Source organism: Tetrao urogallus (genome assembly GCF_951394365.1).
Source record: "Tetrao urogallus genome assembly, chromosome: 3".
In the NCBI taxonomy this organism is placed as follows: Eukaryota; Metazoa; Chordata; class Aves; order Galliformes; family Phasianidae; genus Tetrao; species Tetrao urogallus.
Genome location: NC_136815.1, coordinates 45980246 through 46001170, shown reverse-complemented (window position 1 = coordinate 46001170; position 20925 = coordinate 45980246). Strand labels below are relative to the sequence as shown.

Genomic DNA, 20925 nt, shown 5'->3' with positions numbered 1-20925 from the left:
TCAGCTCCTCTTTCACTGCATGCCACTGATGGTGCTAATGGAAACACTAATGGAGGAAGAAATAATGTATTGAATTCTACAGTCTCTCGGCCAATGCCTCACTCAACCTCTCCTAGCCCTGCCTGTGCAGCTGGAGACCAAGGTAAAGAAAACTCTGTGGTTTTTTTTTTTGTTTTTTTTTTTAAGCTGTGATGTCTGTTGGACCTGAAATTCAGGATTTGGGTTTTATTCCCATCATACTGTTTCTGCAGTTCAGTCTTTACATATCCATTTGTTTTCTGATGATGAACGCACTGTAGTTTTTAACAGAGATGGCAGGGTTTCTCACATCGTAGTCTGGCTTTGTGTAAGTCTAGGTGTAAACCTGAGGAGCTCTGTAGTGTGAAACAGCTCAACACTATTGTGAAATGGAAATGCAGGCTGGAGTCAGGTCATTCAAAAATGGAGTTTGGAATTAGTTTTTGCTGTTCTTCACAGCCTCAGTGTCCAATTCTGGACCACCGAAGAAACGTCATCGGGGATGGTCTCCTGGATCCCCAGTACCTCCTCCTGGTTTAGTGGCACCTGTTCCTACGATTCGACCGTCAACTAGAACAGGTAAAACTTGAATGATACAGAGATTTCATTTGCAAAAAGCTATATTCAGGCAGACCAGCAGCCCTGTACTGCTTCACTTAAGATTTGCGCAGAAAATATCGCTAAGCTTGCTGTTAGTAATTAAAGACATCGTGGAGAGTTTTTCAGATGTCCAAGAAAAACACGTAATTATTTGGTTTTCGTTTCTGTAATCAAAGATGAGAAAGCAAAATTCTTGATCCTTCATGAGGAAGAAAAAAGGAAGATGAGAGTTACAAGGATCTAATGTTACCTAACTTCCCCAAATGTAACTCAGTTCTTCTGAAATTGTGCAGCTGTATGAATATCCGAACATATTTGAAGGCTTTCCATTAGCCTTCTGCTTGAATATGATGTCTCCATCTTGTGTATCATTCTGCTGAAACAGCACACTTGGTTCTCGTACAGGAAGGATGTATTTATGGAATTTTGGCCTGACACAGAGTGCTGATATTCCCATTTTGGGTTAGAAGGAGAAGTCTGTGAGACCAAAAGGCCTATGTGTGGAAAAGCTCTAGGAGGGACATATCACAATATGAAACAGGATTAAGTATATGCATGTGTGAGTCATCATTAATACACATCAGTACTACTTCACACATGACAACTAATAAAATTGTTTACTGTTTAAGGACTTTGGAGTTGCGGGAGTCAGAATAGTTTGTAAAGGGGAACATGCAATTGCTGATCTTTCTGTAGAGTGGGAGAATAAACACATAAGGAAAGGAAAAAAGCACAAAACATTTGTTGTCATGTACAACCTATTTTTAATTCTTCTTTGGAAGATTTGGTTGAGAGATATTTTGGAATTTATTTTCAAACGTATTTATCATGGGAAGAAGGGTTACATACAGAAAGGGCCATTTGAGCAGTTCTACCTACTTGAGGACCTCCAGTCAGTCACAGCTGTTTCCACAGCTGAAGCATATGCACGCATACATTCATTTATGCTGCCTGTGGTGTTTTTCTGCAGATAGCATTGTTTGAAAAATCTGTTACAAACAACCAAAAGAAGCCTGAGAAACTTCTGAAGCAGGCCTCACACCGAAAGCTGATAACACATGACAGAATCTTGCACTTTGCTTCTTTTTACATGTGACAGCTACTTTTGCACCTTCTTGCATGAATAGCTGCTTAAGGACATCTTTGAGATTTTGACTTCCATTTTCTTGTCTACATATGTTCTAGGTCCTAAGTCAGACCAGTTGCTTCCCTTTTACTGAAAGATATTACTGAGATGGCCTCTGCCTTAGAGATGGCCTCTTGGCTTAGTACTTGGCTTTGTTTGCAGATGCATATTCAAACCTGTGCTTTCCTCCCTCATTCTCACCAACAATACTGTGGCCAGAAAAGTTTTATTTTAGGGGTGGGGCTACAGAAGGGTATAGTTTCTTAATTTAAATTACTTAAAGATATAGCAGGAAATGCAGAGGCCTTTTGAATTTTATTACAGTTTGTGATCTGCAGTTATTTTTTTTTATTTGTTCATATGGCCAAATCACAGTATGAGCCTTTTAGTAATGGAAGCTTCTCTTTTCTTTATTTTATAGAGCCTCTTTTGTCAGTCCCAGTTCCTCAATCCATGTTAACTGGAATTTTACAGCCTCAACCCATCTCAGCAGGGGAGACTGTAATTGTTCCTGAAAACCTGCTGAATAACTCGGGAGTCAGACCAGTGATTCTGATAGGTAAGTTTTACACTGTGGAGTCAAATGCTGCATTTTGAACAAATGCATGTTCCCCTACGAGAAAACTGTTGCTTTCTTTTTTAGTTTCTTTTTGTTGCTTTTTGCATCCAGTACAGTATGTAGTCTTTCTATCATGGATAATTTGCTTTAGTTGCTCAACACTTCAGATTTGAAGTTAGATTTCTGAGAGAACCTGATTTGCAAACAGGTCCTGACCTCTGGCCAAGCTGAAATTTTGTACAAGTGACAATTTTGTAAAATCCAAGAATAGAAATATTTCCGTATAATGGAAACAGCTTTCCGGTGTGAACAACTTACAAAACAAGAACGTATTTCCTGCAGCATTTATAGTTCAGATCTCAAAGCCCAAGAATTCCACACGAAAATCAGAAAATTGATTTGATCTGACTAATCCAAAGTGAATTGTACTTTTTGTCTTTTATAGTCTGTAATTACTGTAGGCAACTGAGATAACAGATCAGACTTTTAAAATTGTTTAGCTATATGAGTACATGGTTATCCCTTAGAAAGACATTGCTTTTACTGCAGAATGTGACTCATAATGTGAATATAATCTTCTCAAGCTGAACTATATAAGCATAAAATATAACAGAGATAAATTTGCCAGGTCTGTGAAAATTGTGAAGACAGATTTTATTTTTAATTCTTCAAATCTCTTTCCAGTCCAGCACAGTACAGATCCTTATAAAGTATATAAAGTATACTTTATAAAGATATAAAGTAACTTCAGTGTTAAAAGAAAATGCCTGTCTGTATAATCCATGGGATAGTTTATCATTCATGAAGAAGTGGAGAAGTTCTCAGAGTCCTCACCTGAACAGATAATCTTAATACACATAATTTCAAAGAATTAACAGGTTTATCTACACCAGTAAAACTATCAAGGTTAGGGTTACACTTCCTTTGGTTTGTCTTGTTTTCTAGAAGTATATTCTAAAGCTCTAGTGTAGTGCTTTAATGTTTTCAGAGAAACATTTCATTATTATAGATGAGGTTGTCTACAGTTATCAGATTAAGTGCAAATTGAATGCAGCCCTTAGGCTCTTGGAGAGCTGCCAACGGAGTCCTCAGCTAGGCTACATGTTAGTGTCCCTGAGAAACGGAGTCCTATTAATAGAACAGAACCAGATGTACCCAAATGGATGGGTTTGGCAATATCTGTGCAGAAATTTTTTTGAAAGGAAAACATTCTCAAGGAAAAGAATAAAGCCTATTCTTCTCTGCTTTACCTGACAGAACACCATGTTTATTTGTTGATGCTTTTTAAACTGTTTATGAAAACAGAAAGAAAACATGGAAGAAAAGGGAAACTAATCAAGACGATATGGCAGCAGCTGAATCAATTCTGCTGATACCGATGCTGCTTTTGTAACATTAAGATCAATATTCTTTTGCGTCCATTGATTTTTGGGTTTCTGCACACTGTATTATGGAGAATGTGTAAAAGGTCAGGGTAAGACCCAAGCAAATAATATTCTCATTTGTATTTGAATAAAAATAATTATCCTAATATGCCATTGCCCATAGTTTCTGCAAATCTGTGTGATCATTCATTGTTTATAAAAAAAAAAAAAAAGGAATTTGGAAATGAAATCATGTACAATGTATACATGTAGTGACATATCTTGTGAATTTCTGGTTTTTGTTTTGTTTCTTCTATGAAAGGTTATGGCACTTTACCTTATTTCTATGGCAATGTTGGTGATATTGTTGTAAGTCCCTTGCTGGTGAATTGCTACAAGATTCCACAGCTGGAAAACAAGGATTTGGAGCTCCTGGGTTTGACCAGCAGTCAGCTGCTAAGCGTGGAGAACATGATACTTTTAACTATTCAGTATCTTGTCCAACTAGGTAAGCAGTGTGTCATAAGTACTTCAGTTGTTATTTTTTACTGCCCTTTTTCTCGTCACCCTCTCTATTATGTCTGCTTCAATTTTCTGACTATTTTTCTGTGCCTGGAAGAGGTAGGTGGCTCCATCTAGTGTGTGTGTGTGTGTGTATTCCCTACTTTGAATATCACGTTGAATAAGAGAATTTTAGGGCTGATACTGCTTCTGCTCTCCATATGGGGATTGACCAGGTCACCTTTGTGAAAACTAATCCTCCTTTGCAATGCAGATAACTCATTTGCTTAGGGTATCAAACCATCAGTTACCACAGCTCTTTCTAAAGACACTTGGTCTGTTTTATTTAGTTTTGTAACAAATGCTAGCAGATGTGTGATGGTCATCATTGTTTTGGTGACAGCACCGTTTACATGAAAACCACATTTGTTATTCAGATGAAGGCAAGTTGTTCAAAGAATATCTCATTCATGTAAATGTATTTGAAATGGATCCTTTGCAAATTTGAAAGCAAAGGAGGTTTTATTTCTCTTATTACGGGTCCAGACATTTTTCCCTGCCTTAGATAAAAATATAGTAGTGTCAGCAGTAAGGTTTTAGAAGTCAAAGAAATGATGCAGGACATCTTTAGGAAGCTTCTCACAGCAGTTTTTGCCTTAACTTCTGTATTTGAAAAGATGCTATTTATCATAGAGGAGTGTGAAGTGACTTTAGTGAAGATCACACTCCTTTTCCTGTACTAGATTCCTGTTAAAGCATCTGTAATACATGATGGTGTGAAATGTGCAGACATTTCAAAAGGAGTGCAACTGGTGGTAACCCTGTAATTTGGGAAATAAATGTGCTCTGTGTCAGTTTAACCCGTGTGTTCTTATGCTCTGCTGTTCTCTGTTGATGCAGTACTGTTACAGACAGGAAGAATGCTATCTTCTGTGTTGTAATGCCCTAAGTGACCTGTTTGCTTTATTTATCATTCTCTGCTGAGAAATACCCTTAATAGCCCATTGTATGCCAGGCTGGAACAGACAAAGCGTTTCTTTTTCTTTAAAGGGTAAATGTATTTTTCTTGCTGTTCTTTGACTGGGCTTATATTTGTTATTTGAGGTTTTTTAACCTCAATGGAAGGTTTGTAGAGTTTTCATTTTAAAAGCAGCTGATTCGCACAGTTTTGGATTGGTAGAGGCAGCTTGCAGACTTCCTTCAGAGGGACATGTAGCCAGCTGATACAGCACTTCTGATTAGAAATATTTTTTTATTGAAGCCTATGGAATAAGTGAGCTTTATTCCATAAGTAAATCCTGCCTTAGGAGGTGTTTTGTCTGTCCTTGCTGCAGGCTGGAGCTGAGCTCAGCTATGTCTAGTAAGCAGTATGCCTTCCTAATAAAGAAATTCTTTTGTTAGCAGGTGTTGGGTTGGCTAGGTGCACAAAGCTGAGCTGTTTTCTACTGGGCCTTATGTGGAGATGGGCATTGGCACTGTGAGATGAAATAACCTAATGAGGGAAAAGTTGGAAATGTTCTGAAGAGTGTGGGGATCAAAACGTGGCACTGGTTTTGATCATGCTCCAAACTGAAAACTGTTGGAGTCCTGACAGTTGCACTGAACTGTAGACTTCATCCAATCTGTAAAATCAAAGCAGATTAAAGATGATCGGAGGGCAACCATGTCCCAAGTTTTTGATGAGGAGAAAAGACAAATTTCGTACATAAATAGTTCATGCATGTGAACCTCTTTCTTGAGAAAGGTCTAAGAAGCTATTATGTCTTCTGGAGTGTATTATGAAAGCATATGACAAGGGCAAAGATCAAAAGACAGAAGAATGACATATCCTGAGCCTCGCCTAATTTTTTCATATCTCATTGATCATGTAAAATATCTGTGCATAAAACTGTATAGGAGTGCAGATCATATGTATATTATTTATAAAAGTTCTCCTTTTTGGTAAATATATATATATATATATTGCCAAAACTATATACATAGGGCTGTGTGTGTGTGAGAGAGAGAATTTGTTTCAGACTCCCTGTGAGACCATGGCAGCATTATTAATAGTAATAAAATGCTGTTAAATTTTCTGCAACCAAGTGAATGATCTCACAAGCAGTGTTACAAATTAGTGTAAAGCACATCTCTAATACTTAAATTTTGAATCTACTATGAAGGCAATTCACAGTTAAAGCTGTGATTGTAAGCCATAATGTTGCTGCAAATAAATTCTGCTGACTGATGAAGGAATGACATAAAAATGATGAGGAAATGTGTTTGATTTCAGTGACGTTTATTGTCTGTTTACTTTACTTCATCATATGCGACCCTAAGGTCTCTATTTTGAATTTTCAGCTGGAGATTTCTGGACTATCTGTTAACTACCAATCTAGATTCATAAAATCCTTCCTTCTCAGTTGAATCACTTTGACTGTGTTCTTGCTCAGGGCAAGAACAAGCCTCTGTATTCTGTGAAAGGGATATGCAGACACCCACACCTCATGAGGTTATCCTAGCAGTGCCCCCAGCCTTAGATGGCTGGAGGACTATCTGAGGTACACAGTGAAGTGTGTGTTCCCAGAACTGGATGGCACTGAACTTAAAGAAGATGCTTTTGAAAACATAACTACTGTAATGTCTTTCTCAGATGTGAATTGTATATGTGAATTGTATATTCCTTAGCAGTTTCATTTTCAAAAGTCAAGATGATCCTTTGGGAACTCGCTTCTAGAGAGAGGCTTTCAATTTTTCCTTTTACTTTAGAGCATCTTTTTTCTTATGGTTGATACGTTGTAGATGGAGTTTTTCCTGCAGAAAGCTGTTTATTTGTCTATCGACTAACATTTACTTTTGCTACTTGGAAATTTTCAGAGATGCTTCCTTAGGAAGGAAAATACTTTTTCCAAAAAAGAGAATTATAATGAGAGAGATATGTCCATCTGTGCTCTGTAGGCCATAGTGTCCATATGTTAAATGATGTGTTAAAAAGTTCATCAGAACTTTTCAGTTTGCAGAAAAAAATGAAGACAGGTTTGAATTCAGAAGTCTGTAGTTTTTACCATGCTATGGTAGGTAATTGGTTGGTGACATTCTCCATATTTACTTCTCAAAAAGGCGAAGTGACAACAGACAGCAACGTTTACATACCATGTACTTGTGTTATTCATCCACTCCCTGCCCTTCTTTTGTCACAACCTTAGTTTTCTTTTTTCACTACCCAATTTGTTTCTTGTATTTGGCCCTGAGAGAAAACATACAAACAAAAAAATAGCATTTCACGTGTTGCTGGTATTTATGCCCCCCTTTTTGTCACAGAAAAGCAAACTGCTAAGGTGTAAAGCTCTGTCTCTTTTGCACAGACATGGGACCTAGGCAATTTAAAGTATGGTTACTTTTTGCTCTGCATTCATGAATATTTGTAATCTCTTCCTGGGTATCTCTGGCTGTAAAATAATCTTAGTGAGCAAAATGTTATTTAAAGCTGAGTGATTGATACTGAGATAGGATGACTTCTGTTTTGCCATTGAAGTTTGCAATATAATTTACAAGCTCTGAGGAATGTAGATGTAAAGTTGTATGTACATATGCTGCTTAAATTTACAAGCTTGAAAATTTGCTATATTAAATTATAAAAGAAGAGGTTAAGCATATTCGTTTGCATCCAAGTTTAGTTTACTGGTATGAAAAATGAGGAAAATCGACATGAAGACCAGTGACAGGTTTTGTCATACTGCATGGCTGTGACTAGACTGCAAGGATTTGCATTTTCTGCTGTAAAGACATATAGAGGGAATGTGATTAATCCTTCTGTTTCAGGCACTTGCTTCCCCTCCCTCTTGTTTGGGCCACCATTTTCTGAGGGTAGAAAAGCTAGGAATAAAATGGAATACCTTGTTGACAGAATAAAATAAAGGGACGGTGGGAGAGAAAGTACAGAGGGAGAGGGGGGATTCTAACATGAGAAAGCAAGAATATGTCATGCAGGTTGATATCCACTGAGTAGAGAGTGGGTGTTTACATTTAAAAATACTGTGAAGGAACTTCTCATGTTGAGACAGACAAGAGTTTATTTCTGGTTCGTTAACATTTTGACACGAGGTTCTTCTATTTGTTTTTGATGTAGGTCCTGACCAGATACCCCTGAGGGAAGAATTTGAGCAGATCATGCTGAAAGCTATGCAGGAGTTCACTCTGAGGGAGCGATCCTTGCAGATGAGTGCACAGTGCATCTCTGTGTCACCAGCTCAACTCCCCTGGCTCGCTAGGTTAATTGCCAGCGTGTCTCGGGACCTCGTGCACGTGGTGGTTACCCAGAACTCTCTGGCAGAGGGCATCTCAGAGACATTGAGGACTCTCAATGAAATGAAACATCAGCAAAAGCTACCAGATTACGTAGTTGCCATTTGTGCATCAAAGATGAGAGGAAATGAATTCTGCGTGGTAGTCCTGGGTGAGTGCAGTTGCAGTACACTGAATGCATTTTCTCAAGACATTGTTCCAGCTTTCAAATACGTTTTGTTCTTTTTATTCTCCTTTGTGTAGTTATACTGCAATGTGACAGTTCACTGTTCCTCCGTCAAGACTTGGTGCACTGGTGTCCATAGGAACCTAGAAAAACTACTGTACGATAGTGGTTACTACTCCTTGAGAGGCCTGAAACTTTATTATTTTTGAGGCAACCTTACAAAATATCTTGGAGTGACCCAGTGGCAAATTAGTCTTTCTTTCTCTCTTTCATGTAACAGCTGTGCCATCTTACATGGTAGTATTGGATTGACCACAGTTTTCTGCAGGTCACTGTAAAACATGATATTATTTTACCCTTATTTTACCCTTTTTACCATGTTGATTTTTAGATTCCTCATTTGTGATTGGCTCTGACATCTGTGTGTGCATGTGTGTGTCTGGCTTGGAGTGAATTTTGACTTGTCTTCTCTCCTTAGTAAGCTGATAAATTAATAATGTCTTTTTTTTTTTTTTTAATTTCCCACACTGAGGATAATTATTTTTTCATTTTTAGCCAAAATCTTCCATTCCATCCAAGGTACAAACATTTATTTTGCATATTATTTATTACCCAAGTTGCGAACTTATGGGCAACAGCTGGCAAAAGGATATACTATACGTATATCCAATAGTTCTGTCACTGTCACAGTTCTTTTGAGACTGGTCTCCCAGTCAGTGGAGGTCCATCACTGAAGGTCAACGTGCCTCTTAACTCTAGAACAAAAATATTGTGTTGATGGTGCACTGTATTATAGATGAATCTTACCTTTTTTCCAGGTCAGTATCAGTCTAGAGCACTTGCAGAAAGCATGCTTACCAGCAGTGAGTTTTTGAAAGAGATCAGTTATGAACTCATCACGGGGAAAGTTAGTTTCCTGGCATCACACTTCAAAAATACTTCTCTAGGTGAGTGATCATAAGAAATAGAAGTTCCAGTGAAGGCAATGATCGTGTAATTTCTTTAGGGTTGATGTTCAGCAGCTAATGCATGCATGCATGAAGATAGCTCTCCCTTCTCATTGAGAGGCATTACTTTTTTCTCTTCATTGAATGAGTGTAAAGAAGTGCTCATCTTATCCTTCATCTGTGTAGTGACAATTACTCATCCTTTGACAAAATGTTTTTAACACTGTTGGTACTGCTAAATGTGATAGGTATGAGTGCTCTTGTTTGTGTTTTTAGCATTGGCTTGAGGCTGTTTTATAGTTCATGTTTCTTTGTAATCATCAGATGTCATCATTAGCTATAAAGGCACAGAACTGAGATTATTCAGCTGTGACTTTTTTTTCTTGGAATTGATTTAACTAGCAAAATCTCCTTTCCTCTCTTCCCTTTATTTCAGCTTCCCTTCACAGATTTTACATCAGCTGTGTGAGAACATACGTATGTCATTTTCTACATCATTTGTCTTAAAGTGTTTCCAGATAATTTGGTGTTGTTAATTCTTAACTAGGTGATGATTTGGATAAGCTGCTAGAGAAGATGCTACAGCAGAGAGGGGAAAGTGTCATTATTCCTTTTAATGGAGATGTGAGTGAGTGTGTGTCATCTCAGGAGGCAGTTGCCATGGTATCTACACAGGAACCAGGTAATGTTTTTACATGCAAGATGTGAAATAAGTGATCAGGTTTTAAATGTCAAAATGCATATGCCTTAGAAGAGTCTGAAGGCTGCAGTCACTGTGCCAACCTTCAAATACTAATACTGCCAGCTGGATGTAGAAATAAAGCAGTCTCTTGGACAGAAAATCTTAGTCATAACCTTCAGTAGTGCTTACCACCCTGTGTTTGATAATTCCAAAGTCAAAGTATATGATCTTCTGCTCTGCAGTAAGCAGAGTAGAGGAGATGTCAGCGTGGACTTGTCTGACTCTTGTAAACCTGGGAAAGGTGTGTAGTCTTCGGCTTAAGGCAGAGGGGAGCTGTGTTCTCTTCCCAATCTCTCTAGGTGTCTTCCTGTATTTTTTTTTATATTCCTCACTTTCCACGTTTACAGTGGAAATACTAATATGTGCTACACAGTTGTGCCTTGGGACTTTCATTTTCCCATATTTTCAGGAAAGTTTTAAAGATCTTGGATTGAGTGTGCTAGGCAAGCACAACCTGTTTTCTTACCTGAGATGTGTACTTACTCAGCATACGTGGTGAGATACTTACATGCAAAGGATGAAGCAGAGTTGTCTGTCTAAAAATGTTAATTATCATTTTTCCATTTTGGAATTCTTTAATTACTCAAAGTTTTAACGAATTTTAATCACACTTTCCTTTTTGTATGACAGTAATGGTAAAAGAAGATACATTGAGCTGCTGTGAACACCAAGATTGTTCTAGGTTTAGTATCAAAGCAAATTCAACCTCATATAAAGCTTTGCTTTCCCTGAAACAAAGGTATTCTCATGGTTCACAATAGTTAGCTAGAAATAATAGTCTCAGTGTTAAATCTGAAGTAAAATAAGATGGTTTATAGTCTCTACATGGATCAGAAGATCCAGTTAGAGTGGCAGCCAGGTACCTTGTTCTGGCACCTCCAGAAGGATAAGCCTTAAGCTTCCTCACAGAACTAATTTGAAGTGAGAACCATCTTTTGATTATTTTATTTTTCTGTTGTTCTTAGCATGTAATGATATACAGCGATGCTTTTTAAAACCTCCATATTTTCTCAAACAATTACTCTGAGTTAGTTTTGTCTTTAAAATATGGCTCTACAATGACTGAAGCTATTGGGGATCAGCCTGAATAAAAAGAGGTAAGTTTCCTAGGCAGTGAGTGGGACCTTTCACCCAAAGTAGATCTGTGGAAATAAGCACTGAGGCAGGTCTGAACCCGAGATAAACACACATACATCAACACATGCATGTTTTTGTAGAATTGACATACCAGCTTTGACCCCAAATGCATTCAAATTTTCTTGCATATGAAAACACCTAATAAAGTGGCTTATTACTTGAAAAAGGAAGTACAGTTCCTTTGTATTAGCTTTGAAGTAGATCTGGGTTTATTTGTATGTTAAAGATTGTTCTTCTAGGAAATTGTTATGATACACAATCTATGAATTTGGGTTTAATTTGTACTAGGAAAGGTGATGTAAACAAAAACTGTATTGTTACTGTGGTAAATACTGTTTACTATTAGTCTGTATAGTCTAGTATAGACTGTTTACTATTAGTCTGTATAGTCTAGTATAATCTGCAAAATGCAAAAATTCAAGGCTATTGAAACTTGGATTGTTAGGCGTAGAAAATACCAAAGTATAGGAACATGCTTTTTCTTTTAGGCATATATCTGAACTTTCATATTTCCTATAGAAAAGTCCAGTCCCCCAGCTAGTACTCTGCAGCTAGTACTATATTGATCTTTATGAAGTTCAAATTAATTTAAGACTAAAATCTTGTTAAAAATGGAAAAGCCTCTAAACAAATTTTTTTTTTAAAAAAAAAAAAAAGCTCCCCACTTCAGTAATCTACTCCTTCATTGTTTTGCAGTTTCACAGTATACATTAGTATTACGTTAGTATCAGACAGTGTACAGACGTATACAAACATATGTCTGTCTCAGTGCTCATTTAGAGTGAGTGAGCTCAAGCAATCAGAGTAGAGCTGATATATGAATGAACTCCCCGGCTGCCCTGCTAGAATGTTTTTGGCAGAATTATCAACATGGGCTCAATTTCCTCAGTTTAAGATGTGTGGTGGTGGTTCTCTTGCCGTAGTGCCCTGAGTACAGCAACCTCAGCACCCATGGATGGTTCTCTTGGCAGAAGGGAGCAAGGAGGCTTCTGAAAGAGAACTGCAAGCTTCAAGAAAAAGATTAGGGATATATAGATATCTCTAATATATGCATACTATGTATCTGTTGGTTCATTTACCAGACTGCGTGTTACTTTGTTGGCACTGAGGTTTCCTTGGGTTGTACCCTTAAAAACCCTCAAAAGGCATTTTAAGAATAGGATTTCTGTACTCGAGGTCATTTGACAGATAATCAAGTTTTGATCAAAAAAGGGAAAGGTGATGTTTGTGATCTGTGTTAGAATTTATTCTGGTGAGTTATTCTTTTTTCTTGATGATAGAGAGGACACTATTTGGTTGGTCATGTTTACTGGAGGGGTGGGAAAGTAAACATGTTTCTTGTGTTCTGTTTTTTCTTTTTCCAAACAAACTAGATTTGGATGTTGATACCTTCCAAATTTACCAGCCACAGCTTACAGTTGCCAGAAAGCTCTTGTCCCAGGTTTGTGCTATAGCAGACAGTGGCAATCAGAGCCTGGATCTGGGCCACTTCAGCAAAGTAGACTTCATCGTTATAGTTCCTCGTTCAGAAGTCCTGGTGCAGCAGACCCTGCAGCGGATCCGGCAGTCAGGTAAAGGGGAGGGGAGGGAAAAGAAACTGTTAATTCAGAGCAAATATGTGATTGCTATTAGGTGATATCTGATATAAATGCAAAAATAAGCTACACTAGCATATATTTTGTACACCCTATATTAGCTTTTTTAGTTGGTATTATTGATGAATTCAAAGTATATTCCTTTCTCAGACTAGACTCAAACTGTATCACGTAAGCAAAAAAAGAAATTCTTTCAGAACTGAGGAATGTTTGACTTAAAGTAATATTCAGCTGTCAAGAGAAAACGGGATGGATGGCTGCAGTTGTTCAGATCTTTTATCACCTATAATTGGTAGTGCAGTTCATTCTAGGTACACATTTGTTCATATATTCTTGTGTACTGAGCACAGCGATAGGTGCAGGAAACTCTTAAAATAAATAAGTGAGTGGGCAGTGCACTCACATTAGCGAACAATAATCACTTGCTCAAACGGTGAGTTTTTATGTCAGGCTCTTTATCTGAGCATAGCTGATACCAAATGCTTAAAGAGCAAGAAGTCTTTAGGAGGCAGATGATAGAATGACCCTTTTGATTCATTCTGTTATTGACTGATGTGTGCCCAGGAAAGTGTAGGAGTTTCTCTTTGTTGTAGTCAATTTTATAGTCCCTCTCTGCATGTATTTTTTCTCAGCCCAATACTATTTTACTGCTAAAATGAAAAGAATGAAATAAATTACTTGAAGTAGGCGTTACTTTTCCTTTTCTAAAATGACGGCTTGTTGTTCCCTTTCTTGCTTCTTCAGACATTTTATTCACTTAATCATATGTGTGTCATAACAGTGCTTCACATTAAACCAGAGCTTGTCTGATATCTGTTAAGTGTTTTACATTTAGTTTATTTTATTTTTTTGAGTGAGTGGTTTCTACTTTATTTTACAGTTTTTAAAGTGATTAGGGCCATGGATGGTAAATGTATAGTTGAGCTGTATCACCACTGTTGGTTGCTACTACTTTAATTCAAAAGGAGTTCAAAGCTACGTTACAACTTGCCATTTTTTATGAATATGACAGTTGATCATTGCAAAGACTACTATGTAGCTGTATTTTACTGACATTTGAACCTTAACCTTAAGGTAGAGCACAAAAAGAGCATGAAAACAATCGTATTCTTGAAAGCTACTTTTACTTAAGTTTATTATTTTTGTAAAAGTAAGATCTGAGCAACAGTTTCTGATTCTGGCAGGATTAGCATGACCTAACGTGGGGAAATTTGAGTTAATATCATGTAGCAACTGAGTGCTGCTCTGGAATTTTTTTTGGTGGATATATTTTTTTGTTGCTGTTAATGTGAGAAGTCTTGAAAGGTCTTCAGGCATTGTTTGAAGGAAACCCAAAAGTCGAAAAGCAAATGGCGGTCTCCATTGTGAGAGAAAGTGCATTCTGATCACCGTCTTCTTACCAATGCCTATCAGTGAAAAGCTCTGATATTGGCAGATAACATTGCAGGTGACACTGGATTTTTGGATGTACTCAAAGGAAAAAGTTTTTGTTGCATTCTCCTTTCTGGCAGGTGTCCTTGTGGACCTGGGCCTAGAAGACAACGGAACAGCATATCAGAGAGCTGAGAAATATGTGGTTCGGCTAGACAATGAGATTCAAACAAAATTTGAAGTTTTCATGAAACGAGTGAAGCAGAATCCATACACACTGTTTGTGCTGGTTCATGACAACGCCCATGTGGATCTAACGAGGTAGCTGATTCAATGTACTGAAGGAAAACAATCCTCTTCTGATATCTTTCTGTTACATATTTCAAAAGAGGCTCATCTTTGACACCCAGAGGTTTCCCTAGTTTTAAGGCACTTTGTTCCATGGAATCAAATACCAACCTTTTGTTTGGGTCTGATGTTTGATAACTGATTCCATTGAAGTAGGATGAGTCTAGCTTTGGATTTTTAGGTCTTTAATAAAACTGTTAATAGGGATAAGTTGTACAGTACTGAAATTTGGCAAGGAGAGTGGAATTTTACAACTTTGTTTACTTCTTTGTCTTTTTCCTATTCTCTGTTTCTGTGGTTTTTATTTCTGTGCATAACCTAAAAACTTCCCCATGTTCACAAACTAGTCATGTTTTAATTCATGTTTTTATCTTTAGTGATAGTGTTGTTTTTGAAATGAAAAGGGTTACAGATAATTAACTTTTCAGCAACATCTTCTGAAAAAAATATCCTAGGTCCTGTGAAAAAAGGACTTAAAAAAACCGTAGTTCTGTTGAAATTGGCCAGTGTTAGATCTGCAAAGAGCAACATACACATGCTAAGAAAAATTTCTTCACATTGCATCATAATTTTGCAATGGAAAAAGAAAATAAACTAATTGTTCTGATCTCATTCTTTGACTAAATTGAGGAGAAAAATGTTAATGTGATTTAGATGTGGTGCGTAAGGTTGTGGACTCACTTGACAGCAGAGTCAATAATGAAAATACTTTCCTTAATGGGGAGAGAAAAATACCTAAAAGCAGTGTTCTTCCTGCCTTATGCTCCTCATCAAATTTTTATTACTGTGTTTGGTGTACGCTGATTTTGGAATTCCCATTTAACCTGGAGGCCAACTTGATTCCAGGAACTGGAAATCATGACAACAGAAGACTATCAAGTTCTCTAATCTCTTAAAAAACATGTTGCATTTGCCTGGAAAATCAAGTGGATTTTGTAAACATGTTAGTCTATCCTAGCCCCATAATTCATGCAACAGTGTTCGTCTGTAAGAGAGACTTCATCAAGTTTGGCTCATTTTTAGTTGCCTCCGTTTTAGGATGGATTAAATTAGCCCACTAATTCAGTGTCTTACTTACGACAGATTTAGTCCTTTATTTAGGTGTTGGTTTTTTTAACTCTTGCCTGACTCAACCTATAGAGAGCACTCAAACGTTTTTGACATCCTTCACCTTTTTCAAGAGTTTTTCGAGCTGTGATTCTCAGTGCTGTTGGAGATTTTTCTGGAGAAGAGAGTAATCCATTGAATCTCAGAATGTCAGTAAGGCAATTCTTTGCATTCTTATTTCTGCAGTGCCATTTCAAGTTCCCTGTCACATGGTGAGCCTAGTCATGGTCTGGCTGATAGAGTTATTAATTGCAGAGAGGTCCTTGAAGCATTCAACCTCCTTGTTCTTCAGGTCAGCTCTTTTCCTTACGCCTTGCAAACGCAGCAGTCCAGGATCAGCTCTAGCAATGAGGTACATTGGATACAATTTGATGCTGTGGTAAGTGTGTAATATATAATTCTAACTGTGAATTTTAACAGAATTGTTAATTTTACTGAATTAGCAGATTCATATTAAAGAAGAACTTTAGAAGAGAGCTCTTTCTCTGCTGGTGTTTGTTTGCTCAGGTTCTAGCTACGCAATCCTGGGATTGTGACAGTAGAGGTACGATTGACCTTTAGGCCCAGGAATCATGTTTTCCTTTATCCAGGTCGTGTAAGATGAGTACTGGCTTTTTATGTTGTGGTCAGACAGAGTTCTGCAGGTGTGCTGGAAACCTCTGGATCTGACTTTCCATTTTCAAGTAGTCTAACTTTTGTTAGCAGCAGATAGAATAGTGGAATGGAGTGAATTAATACACATTGCTTTACAATTGAAAGTATATCCAGCTTTTTGTATGTTCTTGCTTTTTCTGTATGAAACAGGATGACACAGCAAGTGAAGACAAGCTGTACTTTGGCTTGAATGAATACAGCAAATCTCTCCAATGGGGAGTCACAAGTCCACTTTTGAGATGTGATGAAACCTTTGAGAAAATGGTCACCACGCTTTTAGAAAGGTAAATAGTAACGTGGGGTGCTGCTGAAGTGGGATCTTAAGTGTACAGGTGCTTATCAGCCCCATCATGGGAGGACGAAGACGTGATGACATTTGATATTGATCTTGAGATCTGTTGCACATGCAGTTTTTATTTTTGTAACAAAAATTATTGTATTTTTCAACATGAAGAAGGAGGGGATATTTTTCATTCCCTTATGGAGTTAGTAGGCCCATTTAGTGACAATCCATGCTCACAGGTGCTCTTGACTTTTAGCTCAGCCCTCATTAAGCTAGGTGAAGTTTCATACCCCTTCACTTCTGGTGGCTGTCTGCTGAGACTGCCAACAGATTGGCTAGCAGAGTCCCAGATAAGTGATACCATTTCTAAACCTTCCACTGTATTTATTTCATTAGCTGGCTGTGGTTTTCATTCCTATATCTCAGAGCTTGAAAGTGTCTTGTTAGTAAGCTGCAGCTGCCTGAACAAGTTAGTTTCATAGTGCATCTCTAATATATATTTAAATGTGCACGTTACAGAAACAAAAGCAATATTATGATTTTGTGGAGCTAATCTATTCTGCATATCAGCAGGATAGATCTGTTATAACTGTTCAAGCTGTAGTTCCTGTATTTTTGATTTTAATAGAACAGGATTGTTCTGTCTTCAGTACTCTTTTTTTTTTTTTTTTTTTCTTCTCCATTTTATATAGATCAGTACAGAAACATAGAGTGGTTTAGGTTGGAAGGGACCTTTGAGATCATCCTAGTTCCAACCCCCCTACTATAGGCAGATACGCCTCCCTCCAGATGAGGTTGCTCAAAGCCCCATCCATCCTGGCCTTGAGCACCTCCTGGAGGGGGGAATCCACAACCTCTCTGAGCAACCTGCTCCAGAGTCTCACCACCCTCACAGTAAAGAATTTCTTCCTAATATCTAGTCTGATCTGCCCTCTTCCAGTTTACAGCCATTTCCCTTTGTCCTGTGACAACATGCCCTTATAAAAAGTCCCTCTCTAGCTTTCCTGTAAGACCTCCTTCAGGTACCAGAACGCTGTTGTAAGGTCTGCTCTTCTCCAGGCTGAAGAGTCCCAACTCTCTCAGCTTGTCCCCACTGGGGAGGTGCTTCAGCCCTCTGATCATCGTTGTGGCTCTCCTCTGATTCCACTCCAACAGCTTGGTGTCCTTCTTGTTTTGGGGGCCCCAGAACTGGACGCAGTACACCAGGTGGGATGTGTGAGAACAGAGTAGAGGGGCAGAATCACCACCCTTGACCTGTTGGTCACATTTCTCTATTTCTCTTGATGCAGCCCAGGATATGGTTGACCTTCTGGGCTGCAAACACATACTTGCCAGCTCATCAACTGACACCCTCAAGTCTTTCTCCTCAGGGTGGTTCTGAAGCTGTTCTCTGTCCAGCCTGTATTTGTGCTTGGGATTTCTGCAACATGGGTGATATGGCTAGAGCCCTTGCCACTGAAGACTAAGGCAAAGAAGTCAGTTTTCTCTCTACCCCTCATGACCAGTTTTCTTCCAAAGAGGGCCCACATCTTCCCTAGCCTTGCTTCTTTCACTGATGTACCTACAGAATTTCTTCTTGATTCTGTTAAAATTAATAATTGAAAACGTATCTATATTTTTAAAGTAAAATACAATATCAAATATGCTAAGATAGCAATGTGAATCATTAAGCACATTCATGTTTATTATCTACAAATAATAAAGTAATAAATGTGATGAATAATAGTAAGGTCAGGTGATCTCATTGCATCGGTTCTCTTGGCTTTTCATAGTTTTTCTAACCAAGTCCAGTGGAAGAGATGGTGGCCATTGCTGCTGTCTTTCTGTTCTCAAGATGTGGAAAACAGAGAAGGAAGATTAGAGCATATGCAAATATTATCTTGATGTTGAGGATAAGATCAGCCTAGAAATAGGGAGAAAGTGAACCTGTTTCTTGGAGCCAGGATGTGTTTTTCATCACACTTCACTGATTAAGCTTTTGTTTCCGAGAGATTGGACTGTACCTTTTGTGTAGGTAAGCCATGCAACCTTACAAATCTGAAAACATGTCAGACGTCTTGTTATTATCAGAAAGACTCCATTTATTTTAGTGTTCTAATTGCAGTGGATACTTGAACAGGAGGTGTTTAAAAATTTACTGATAATGGTATATAGAGATACTGTAACAGACAGGCTCAAAACTTTATTCAAGTGGGTTTCACACTTTCTATTAAATTACTCAAGAAAAGGAACAGAGTAATTTGGAGCTTTTAGTTGTTTGGACTTCTGTAGCACAAGGCTACTACTAAAAGTGTATTAGTGCTGGATTTTTTTATATGTTATGGCAATGAGTGAACTTGTGGGGAATGTGCAGAAATGGAGTGCTTTTTAGCTTGAGTAGGTTTAATTTCTTTTTTTCTTAGCATTTCACGTTTTGAGTTCTTATCTGTTATCACTGAATGTAGCTGTAACGAGAGAGAAAGAAATGTTGACTACATAGTTAAAAAGCAAAGTGCGAGTTCAGTTTTGGCTCAGAGCCAGCAGTCCCCACTGGTAAGTCTGGCTTTCTGCTGAGAGAGTGGGAAATGGGGAATCATGAAGAAATTCTTACAGAAACCACTTAAAGCAGCAGTGATCCTCTGAGTTCATAGAAGAAAAAAACCTTCCGAACAGCAAAGCAATTATTATCCCCCAGTCTTGGAGTGAACCAGATCTGACGTGATCATTATCTCCATCAAACCGAAGAACTTTAGCTGAAATTATTTCCCTAAGGAAGATAATAGAAACCTATCATTCCTTTTAGTTGAGAGCAGGACTTTGCACTTTATTCTCTGCATTCAAGAAATGTATGCTTTAAAACATAGTTAGATTTGGTACAAAGTCATTGTCTGTGAAAATTAAAGACTTAATTCTTTAAGCACTAAAGACAGATGGGCACTTCTTTACCCCACATTCTTGGTGTTTGGTTTTGTTTTTAATTTTCAGACACTGTTTTGATTTTGCATGTGCTGACACAGCGCTGTTATCTCCCCAAAGGTATCCACGGCTACACAGCATGGTGGTTCGCTGCTACCTTCTCATTCAGCAGTATTCCCAAGCTCTGATGTCTCTCACGACCATGGCCTCGCTAAGAGATCACAGCACACCTGAAACTCTCAGCATAATGGATGACCTTATCACTTCTCCAGGGAAGGATAAGAACGGCTGTGGCCACATGCTCGTCATTAGGGTGCCATCTGTGCAGCTAGCCATGCTGGCCAAGGAGAGGTTGCAAGAAGTAAGAGACAAGTTAGGTCTGCAGTATCGGTTTGAGATCCTCCTTGGGAATCCTGCCTCAGAGCTTACTGTTGCGAAACACTTTGTGACACGTCTGAAGGTGAGCAGAAATTGTTTCTTTGTATGACCATTCTCGTCGTCTGACTGTTGGATATGTTTTTTTGTTTTCCCAAGTTAATTATTTTGTAGGAGAAGGATGAATGTTCTGTATCTTTCTCTAAGGAAGTATATGTACTTCTGGTGAGTGTAATGATTTAGAAACTCAGAAAAAAGATTGGGTTGTTTCTGAACCCTGACTTCTGAATTCCTGAAGTCAGTCACCAGATGTTATCTCCCTTCTTAAAATTGAATATCAGCATGAGTCAGATAGTTTTCCTCTTTGAATCTCTAAAAGCAGAGCTCAGATCTCTCTAGACAGGCTAATTAGTACCGCCAGCTTATCTGTCTAGTGTATGTAACTGCATGCTCAGTCTCTCCACCTTCTGCTCTTCTGGTAACCAGTATATCTCTTGTAGATTTCTTGTCTCGAACTACTACATGCTGAAAGCCTCTTCTGCATAGCATATATGCACCAAGCTAAACTTGTGCATGGACCTGTAAAAGCCTGGTATAAACACCCACATCCACTTCCTGTATTAGCCTCACCACATTAAACCAAATTTGGTTGCCTTTCTTAGATACCAGCCTGAGAGTAGTTCAGGTTACCAGTCCTGATTCCTGCTCTAAGTCTCACACAAAGATTCGTTCAGTGTGTTCAGAAACACACAGAAAATGAAGAAAATGTATGAGCCTTTTTGCAGAGCTTCTGAAGAGTTTCTCTACAACCAAAACCAGGTAAAATGTCCTTTGAGAAGCACCCCTCCTGCTT

At 38.2% G+C, this 20925-nt stretch overlaps 1 protein-coding gene across 5 annotated transcripts in view; it reads left to right on the top strand.

Moving 5' to 3' along the window:
* Positions 1–20925, top strand: part of GREB1L (GREB1 like retinoic acid receptor coactivator) — a gene marked incomplete at both ends in the record, with an annotated part of 56264 nt that overhangs the window by 18683 nt on the left and 16656 nt on the right. For 4 of the 5 annotated variants that reach the window (XM_079533152.1, XM_079533154.1, XM_079533151.1 and 1 more), the window contains 12 exons: positions 5–142; positions 478–597; positions 2166–2303; positions 3990–4175; positions 8277–8603; positions 9437–9565; positions 10113–10247; positions 12818–13015; positions 14551–14731; positions 16052–16244; positions 16670–16803; positions 19818–20157. In XM_079533152.1, coding sequence (XP_079389278.1) covers positions 5–142; positions 478–597; positions 2166–2303; positions 3990–4175; positions 8277–8603; positions 9437–9565; positions 10113–10247; positions 12818–13015; positions 14551–14731; positions 16052–16244; positions 16670–16803; positions 19818–20157 — 2219 coding nt within the window. The remainder of the gene's footprint in view (positions 1–4; positions 143–477; positions 598–2165; positions 2304–3989; positions 4176–8276; positions 8604–9436; positions 9566–10112; positions 10248–12817; positions 13016–14550; positions 14732–16051; positions 16245–16669; positions 16804–19817; positions 20158–20925) is intronic. The other variant, XM_079533153.1, reaches the window with a different exon arrangement.